Here is a 9,404-nt window from a genome sequence, read left to right as displayed (position 1 = left end):
GAATCCAATTAGGGTAAATTTGACCTCAACAATGAGGATCCAACCATGAACAAACAGTTCATATACAAACCTAACCATAAAGTATTCACTGCAAAAGAAGTAGAAAGAAATGTGACAGCTAGCCTCAGAAATTGCATTTGACACGTGGCACATGACACGTATTTGACACATACATGAAAGCTAATAAAGCAAGAATTATAAAGGCTAATTGTCAACTTGAGAAAAAAAACTGATGCACAACGTATCAAAATAAAAGATCTGACTGTCAGAAGGAAATCAGCACTTATATGGATAATATTTTGTTATTAATAATAAACTAACTGCCTACAATATTATTTATATTTATAATAGTTTAGTGTGATCAGGAGGACATATCTATTTTTCCTCAAATTAAATCCTTCACACAGAACAAAAACTTTACTTTTTTTTGTATATTACTGTTTACAAGACCCATGGTCTGCTTATTAATTGCGCTCGATACAGGAATAGCACATTTATGTGTCTGATTTGTTAATTACACACAGGTTTGGCAAATCAACAGTAATTCGTAATCTCGACGTAAGGCACGTGCAGGAGGAGGAGAGCAGTCGTGTCATATGACTTATAAGAGCGCAGGTTGAGGCTTAGATCATCACAGTCACAGCTGCTGCTGCTAAACCGGGTCACACTGACTCAGTCCGGGCGTCGTTCACTGTCTGTCTGCTCTGAGGAACCATCCACACGTCGCAATGGCTGTCCGCGGTTGTGTGACCTTGCTCTTTTTTCTGCTGAGTGGTACGTACGACTATTTTGTTGAGTACTTTATTTCAGACGGTGTCACGTTTCAAAAGCAGATATTTAAGTTTATTTTTGATAGGTTTACGCAGGCCCACAGGAGTGCGAGATCCTTTTAGCATTAGCATTAGCGTGAATTCTTACATACGCCAGTAGAAGCGGTTAGATAATCAGAAAGACTGTCAGCTTGTGGGATACATTGTTTTACAGTCTTTGCCTTGTTTTATACAAATCAAAGTGATAAATTACAAAAATACGTTAATAGATATCATGAGCATTGCCAGCGAATTTAGATTTAAGCAAAAAAAAACAGCTAAAATGTCTTTAGGAAACGTTGAATGTCGTTAGTAAAACTGAGCATTTAGCTATTTATTAAAAACAACTGGCGTGTCTCTGCCAAGTCGCTGTCTAACGTCACATTGACCGCAAAATTGGGCATCCTGGACTCAACATTTGAAGTTTTGATCTCATGTAACGTTAAGTTAGTGGTGTCTAGGTTGGAAGGTTTAACGTTAACTTAGACAGCCGGGTTAATTCAAGCTAACGTTCGGTAGTAATAACGCCAGTAAATCATGTGCAGTTATAGGAAATAACGCCATAGATTTCTCTCTTGTCTCATTTAGCTTCACAAGCATGTGACCCTGAAGTGCTTATTCGGTGTATTTCTCTGCCACACTCGTTCATAATCATGTGATGGGTTTGTGTGTGATGCACCAGACTAGAGACTCCCTTTGCTGAAAGCACCAGGTTAATGATTTAATCAAACTATGGGTTAGTCACCCAGTACCCATGATCTTAAAGCTGGAATGGGTTATAACTTTTAAACTCTGAACAAATTTTAAAACACTTGCCAGCTTTGTAATTGGTTAGAGACAAACTGGGCGTCATAGACTAAATGATTGAGGTTCACACATTACCAGGCTTTTGTTTCGTTCTGAACACAAACTCGTGAGTAAATGTGTGCCTTGTTGCTTAGAGATGAATGACAAACTAAGGCAATCGCTGCATTAAAATTGAATAAAATATCAAACATGTCTGATGATATTTATAAAGTAGTTTGAGGCTACAAAATTTGTGCCCATCTTGCACTTTTTACTTTTTATTAATCTAAACTCTGACTCCCCAAAATTTGCAGATTGAAGAAAGATCTGGTAAAGAGGCTCTGTATTTCAGCCTGACGTCAGTTGTCCTAGAGACAACAGCAGATAAAAATCTTTTTGAGTGTTATTTTGCTGTCAGGAAGTCAGGAAAGCTTTTGGAATGTGCTTGGATTGCGGTTTTTATTTCCTTGCTTGGAGGTGATTGAAAGACTTTAGTGTGCCTAAATTCTTTCACTTTGGGTAAAATAATAAACCAAGTAACTGTCTTCATGTATTTTATAGCATTTATTATGCAATAAGTTAAAAGGGCAGGTTTGTCGATTCCCAGTGTCCCATGGGGAAACCTTACAATGATGTGCAGTATGTGGAAATGAGTGCATTCATCTATAATATTCTTCTTTCACCCTCCACAGGTATTGTGCATGCTGATGATCTGGTGACATCACCGCTACCTGCAGCAGAAGAGCTCAGTACAAGCAAACTCCCAGTCATGCAGACTACAGCTCTTCCAACCACCTCTGAACGCTCAGCTACCACTCATACTGGTGTGACTCCAACCACACAGCAGAAGATTACTTATTCTCCAACTTCCCCACAGCAGAAGACTATTAATGCCGCCACAGTATCTGCAACTACCACACAAGAAACGACGACTAATGGCACCACAGTACTGCCAACTACCACACAAAAAACGACGACGAATACCACCACAGTACCTGCAACTACCACACAAGAAACGACGACTAATACCACCACAGTACTGCCAACTACCACACATGAAATGACGACTAATACCACCACAGTACTGCCAACTACCACACATGAAATGACGACTAATGCCACCACAGTACCTCCAACTACCATGCATCCCAACACAACGAATTCTACCACTCAAGCGCCAACTACCACACACCCAAATGCTACAACAGCCCCGACTCCTCCCCCGACCACTCCTCCTGTCCCCAACCCAACTGTTGGAAACTACAGAGTCAAGTCTGACAACATCTCATGTCTTTTGGCAAAGATGGGCCTTCAGTTCAGCTACAAAAGTGGGGTATGTATGAAAATCTGTATAGATGACTGCAGATTTGTTATCTTTTACTGCAAATTTGTTGTATCAAACTCATGTAAAATAAACCCCTTTTATTCTTGCTTTTTAGAATGGCAGCGTTCAGACTCTTAATCTTGACCCAAGTCCTAATGTAACGGAAGCAAGTGGAACCTGTGGAATTGGTGGAAATGACTCTTCCCTTGTTCTGAAGTCAAAGGAAATGACTGTTCATTTTTTCTTCACAAACGTAAGTCTTTAAAGAAGCGAGTCAAATATATTGTCAAAAGGGAGGTAAATGTTCTGTTTTTTTGTTTTTTTTTGACTAATGCACACTCTGCAGTTCTTAAGTACCCCTGCAGTCAATTTTATTTCTCAACTCATCTTTGAATATATATATATATATATTTATACTTTTTTTTCTGTGAATTTCCTCATGCCCTAAAATGGCTTAAATGTAACTACATCCTGTTATATTTAGTATATGCAGAACCATGAAAATGCAAATTAGTCCCAGCCTCCACTCAATCACACCAACCTGGACTGCCTGATCCGCTCGCTCAGCTGTAGTAAAAGCAAGTGGAAATATTGGTTTAATTCAGCCATGAATGTTTGTACCAGACACTGCTTCAGGAGGAAAAGCGAATTATACAGGCTTGTCTAAAAGTTGATGTATCAGAATGGTAATGCGTTTTATAAATCGCTCTCTACAACGTCAGAAACAACGGTTATTGATATTAGCCTTTTGCTTGACTAACAATGTTACAAACCAAACCATGTTCCTTTTCATCTTCTTGAGTTAGACAGCTGCTGCCTTAAAATCAGCCATCCTTAATGCTTTAAACATCATAGAAAGTTAGTGGAAAAATGCATAATTCATCATAACATCGTAACATGTACATAATCCACCAGCTATATATATATACCTAATTTTCCTCTACCTTCTTAAAGGCGTTCTTTTGCTCAGTGTTAAAATGCCCACATTACCTACACTGTCAAATGGGGTAGTGCAGACTAACTCATGTTTCTGTTAATGTATGAAGCTCCTCCATGATGCCCTGATGCCAGAATCATTATCACTGAAGCATATTTTGATAGACTCAACTGAAAAGTAGTCTAAAAGAGTTCAGTCTATGATGAAATTTAAAAACCATTTACTTTTTTATTTTTATCATAAATCTTTCTCACCATGAATATAGCTGGGGTAGCTGGCATGTTAACTATAAACAAATATAAGAATAATAGGAAAATCCTCGCCCCGCACGTTGACAGCATTCAGTTGACATACTCCGCAATGGTGTTGACTGAACACATCATGGTTTTTCTTAACGTATTTAAAAAACACCACATGGGCTTATAAACATTAACTTGATTTTCTGCACAGGGGGTCAAAGTATTGTACACTGTACAAATTCATAAAAAAATTCCCTACAATTACATTTTGGCACGTCTGCTTATGCCCCACTGAGGGTTAGGTTTGGGGATGGGATTGGTCCATGCATGCTTCATGCTAAATCTTACGTTTTCATACAAATTAATACTTTTTTTTCTTTTTTTTTACAGGATTCAAAGAAGTTTCATCTACATGCTTTGACATTCTTTGTTGGAAATGGTAAGTTGTGGCCTAAAAAAAAAGTTGAAACCTGAAGTTTTTTTTTTTAATATTACAAGTGAATTTAGGCATCATTATTATAGTGTACAGTGTGAGAAATGGATATTTGCTGAAGATTACATTTAACAGTATTGGTGATTATGCTAAAAATGTGTGCATTAATTTCCACTGTCTTGACAATGAAATTGCCTATATTGACCAATACTGAAACTCTCTATCAGCCTTAAGCAATATGATGCGAATATACTGTGCATATTTAAAGGTGCTGCATTTCTTATGTAATCACATTCTGTCATCTGACTTCAACAGGGAGTTTCTTCAACGATTCCAATCATAATCTATCTCTGTGGGAGGCATCTTTTGGAAGCTCATACATGTGCAGGAAAGAGCAGAGTTACAACATCTCCGACAAGCTTACCGTCAACACGTTCGAGCTACAAGTGCAGCCCTTCGCAGTCCAGAAGGACATGTTTGGCACAGGTATGTATTTGTGCGTTTGTGATTCTAAAGAATGAAGCTGAGCTAATTAACTAATCGGAGGTAATTATACAGCGTATATAATGCTTAACTGGACTGTGTCCTTTAGTCCTGTAACTTATCAGATACTTCTACTCCCACTACGGCTCAATCTCAGTGTCAATGCGTATTGCTTTTCAGAGTGGTTTGACCACTGGAAAACCAAAGCAGTTCTGTCAGTCTTTCACTTGTTAGTGTAGATTTAGTATTTGTACGCACAGGAGAACTTCTCACAAAATCTCTGGCTAATTCGCAAACCCGTTTGTACGCACATGAAATTGTTCTTTACATCATACTGATGTTAGTGAATTTGCAGTATTCTAAATGAGCGGGCGCGTGCACAAGGTTAGTCATTTGCATAAAACGCGCCCAAACCATCTCCATATAAGGGTTTTCCATTCACATTTCATCACTCTTGTCAAACTTGTATATAATACAATTAATGTAACATACTTCAATGTAATTAGTTATTTTAGGATGAAATATGATTTACACTATTATAAGGCCGTATAAGAGTAAGTGCTGTGCGTGTGGTATCAGTAGTTCCCTTTTTTTTTTTTTTTTTTTTTTCTAATAACAAATTCTTAATTGTATAACTATATATGAGGTCTCAAAGATATTACCAGATCAAGTGTCTGTGATTTTTATGTCTGAAGTGTTGAGAATATCTGCAGTGGTATTAATGAGAAGATGGCAGCTTCATCTTATGTTCATTCATGTTCTCTCTGTCTGCAGCCCATGAATGTTCAATGGATGACACCAGCCTCTTAATCCCAATCATTGTTGGTGCCGCTCTGGCTGGTTTGATTTGCATTGTTGTGATTGCATACGTGATTGGTCGACGAAGGACCTATGTTGGATATCAGACATTGTAATGCAACGAAATCAAAGAAACAAATCCTGAGTGTTTTAAGGGATGCACAATCTGTTCCTGGACCATTGTAAATATTGTGGGTTTTTGTGCAATCTCAATTGGCAATTGAATCAGGGCCACAGGAGTCAAAAAAATATTTTTCATTATAATCCACTGGCCCTTAAACTGCAACGCATTAAAATCTGAACATACAGTGGCACTCCAGGACCAGAGCTCCCTATTGTGAATTAATTTTGTGTGCGTGCACCCCCACCCCACCCCCAGTAAGAAGTAAGTGCATGGTCTTGTGTTTCTCTATTCTATCTCTTAAAATGCAAATTAATGCTAACTCATAGAACCATGTTATTCAAAATATACATGTGCAAGAACAGTTTCATTGCTCCATATCAGACCCTGCACTTGCTTCTCTTAGACATTCCTTTAATTTTGTTCATTTGCTTAATTTAGCTCATTTCATTTGTGCCCATCTCTGTATCCACAGCTTTAAACTGAAAAGTATTTTATTCACCTGTCTTGTAGCGTTTTGGTTAAATATTAGAAGTACTTCCAGAAACTAGTTGTTACTGTGCACTATAGTGACTGGACAACTGACTTTTCTTGAGATCATGTGCTTTTGCAATGTGTTAGTCATCTTGTATTTTGAGCGGCTGTGAGGGAGATTGCTACACTGAGAAACCGACTGAAATTCTAGAACAGAAAAACAAATGCTTTAATGTTTAAACTTCATGACAAGCATTTTAAAAACACAAACCATTTGTAATATAAGCCAGTTTTTTTTTTTTTACATATGCTGTTACTAAATAGTTTTTTTTTTTTTTTTGTGGTGGTTAAAAAGGGAAGATGAGTTCTAAATTAAATATCTTGTCAGCTTCTACCGTAAATTTCAATTCTTTAGTTACTATAGCCTAAAATCATATGCTGCTCTTTGCTAATACTACTGTGAATTGTATTTGCTGAAAGAAATTTTTGCACCAGCTTGAACCCTCTTTGGTAGTGGCTTTTTTCTTTTTTCACAGTAAGTTTGACATGTTTTGGTTTTCATTTGCTGAGCCTTTTCAGAATAAGTTATTTGCTTGTCTATTCTTTCATCATTTATCACATATAATCGTTCTCTAGGTTTTTTTTTTTCTTTTTTCTCCCCTTTCAGTGGTTTATGCACACTCTAATTTAGTCTATGCAGCACCCACACAGAATCTTGTGTAAATGTTTTTTCACAATAACCAGGATAAATTAAACCTTCAAAACTGGTTACTGGTATTGTGCCTTGCTTGATGAAATTACTTTGCTTGCTATCTACTTGCTATCATACTTTTGTGTCCGTTTTCTGCCAGCAAACTTGTAAAAAGGGATTGCTTATCTGACTGCCCTAAAATTGTTTCATGAGGTGTTGTTTTGCAATGGAATTGGCTGTTTTAATCGGCTTTTAGCTGCAATAAAAGGAGAAAGACAATTGTGTATACATTAAAACTGGTGTGGGCCATCTTTTCACCCTTTAAAACAAGCATCATGCAAAAGTCAAAGAATTTGATTAGATTGCACTTTAAAAACATAATGGCTGTTTTTCCCTTACTCATTCTCTTTATTTTCAGCTGAGGATTGCAAAGCAGATGAGACTGATAACTTCATTGTCCCTATAGCGGTTGGAGTTGCCCTGGCTATCCTCGTTGTTATTGTCTTACTGGCCTATCTGATTGGAAGAAAGAGAAGTCAAACCTCTGGCTATGAACAATTTGAATCATAACAATAATCAGAGTCAAGTATCCATGCAAGTGCTGACAAATCTTGCAGAAATTAAGAATCAGTTTATTTCAGTATTTTTTTTTTTTTTTGCTCATGACAATAATTTTGAAATCAGTCGTATATGGATTTGTATTTTCTTGCCAATACATTTTATAACATGATGTGGTGATTTTATAAGGTAGGCCTGAATGGCACATTATATAACACCTATTTTGCATCGGTCTGACTGAATTGTTAGTTCTGCTGTGAATAAAATCAGCAGTATGTCACTTATCACCCCTTTCTCTCTTCCCTTTTCTCCCAGCGGAGGAATGCTTTCTGGATTCTGATTTGAGTTTTCTCGTGCCCATTGCTGTGGGTGTGGCTCTCAGCTTCCTAATCATCCTAGTGCTTATCTCTTACCTGATTGGCCGGCGGAAGAGTCGCACTGGTTACCAGTCTGTATAACTCGAGCTGCTGCCATCTTACCTCTAACCCCGGCTTGTCCTTTGCCACTTATCTTTGCTCCTCCTCCTCTCTCTTCTGGTCCTGTTGGCTTCCTCTTTTGCCCTGCAAACTGCTCGACCCTCCTCACTTGCCGGTGCTAACTGCTGATGACACCACAGTTTCTAACACGTCCGATTGCTCTAATCATTTAATTTCCTGTGTACGATTTAAACTATGAATGATGTGGTATTTTTCTGCTTGATCACACTCGAAGCAATGTCAACTGGCATGATTCATTTGTTTAGTGTAAGCACAGGCTGTCTAAGTAACCTGGCATTGTGCTGTATGTTAAATGCATGAAGAAGAAAAAAGATGATTTCCCTGTTTATGGGAGTTTTGATGCATTTTCTTGCTCTAAGGATGCTCAGTTCTGGTTTCTGTGACTTATATTCATGTTAACTATTATGAATGAATGAATGATCCAATTTTAGAATTAGGAATCCCTTGTTAATAATTAACCATTGAATGTAAATGCTCAATTAGTTCATGTAATTGTAATCTTGCGGGTTTTGTTTGTGGCCGAAATTAGGAGGGAAAGTATACTGGCACTTTTTCTTAATCAGCAGAGCTAATAAGTCACTCTTGCACTTAGCACATTGTATTATAAAGGGACACTTTTTTTTGTGACATTTACCAGCATTTTAAAGAGGATTTTGATTTATGCTTTTGTTGGTTCTTTAGGTCCCTCTCAGGGAATGTTGGAAGTGTTAAAATAAGCCTGTTAGTACATGGGTTTGTGAATTTATTTGGTCATTTCTCTGGACACACGCATAAAATGTACAAAATACACCGTTTCTAAGACCAAAGCTACAGTTTCCAGTGCATCTTCAGTCTAATTCCTTCTCAGCATAGTGAAAATATGAATGTGTCCAGACCATTTCATGGATATAGTTTTTTTTGTGTTTTTTCCCCAAAAGGATTTAGCTCATTAGCTGTTAAAACAAACACAATTAAACACTGAATATCATTGTTGTACTATAATGTGCCTTTTAGTTGCATTTTTTTTTCTATTGGACCTATATCTGTCAAGTTAAGAATGTTGGTTCAAGAGTGGAAAACAATTCAATAAAATAGCTTTTTTGTTTTTGTACAGTATTTTCTTGCTCTGTTTATTCCCTTTCTTGCTCTCTGACTTAATGAAATCAACATTTCTCAAAGCGTTAGACCTGATATGTTAAACAACTAGTTTTACATGGTTCACATGACTTTGACAGTCATAATATCCAAGCTTCTCCTGGTGGACTTTGGAAGTGT

At 37.3% G+C, this 9,404-nt stretch overlaps 1 protein-coding gene across 4 annotated transcripts; it reads left to right on the top strand.

Moving 5' to 3' along the window:
- Window positions 1-496: 496 nt before the first annotated feature.
- On the top strand, window positions 497-9,240 carry lamp2 (lysosomal-associated membrane protein 2). Of its 4 annotated transcripts, XR_013799637.1 has the most exons (7): window positions 573-774; window positions 2,288-2,928; window positions 3,035-3,172; window positions 4,486-4,534; window positions 4,844-5,014; window positions 7,514-7,842; window positions 7,969-9,240. XR_013799637.1 is itself a non-coding variant. In XM_079629715.1 (6 exons), the coding sequence occupies exons 1-6, from the start codon at window positions 729-731 to the stop codon at window positions 5,923-5,925; spliced, it is 1,185 nt and encodes a 394-aa protein (XP_079485841.1). In that variant the 5' UTR covers window positions 497-728; the 3' UTR covers window positions 5,926-9,240. The 4 variants fall into 4 exon arrangements, 3 of the variants coding, with proteins under 3 accessions (XP_079485841.1, XP_079485840.1, XP_079485839.1); XM_079629715.1 differs by having other exon boundaries at window positions 497-774; window positions 5,786-9,240; XM_079629714.1 differs by lacking the exon at window positions 7,514-7,842.
- The last annotated feature ends 164 nt before the right edge of the window (window positions 9,241-9,404 follow it).

This window comes from Phoxinus phoxinus (genome assembly GCF_949152265.1).
Source record: "Phoxinus phoxinus genome assembly, chromosome: 12".
Classification (NCBI taxonomy): Eukaryota; Metazoa; Chordata; class Actinopteri; order Cypriniformes; family Leuciscidae; genus Phoxinus; species Phoxinus phoxinus.
This window is presented reverse-complemented; position numbering and strand designations above follow the sequence as displayed.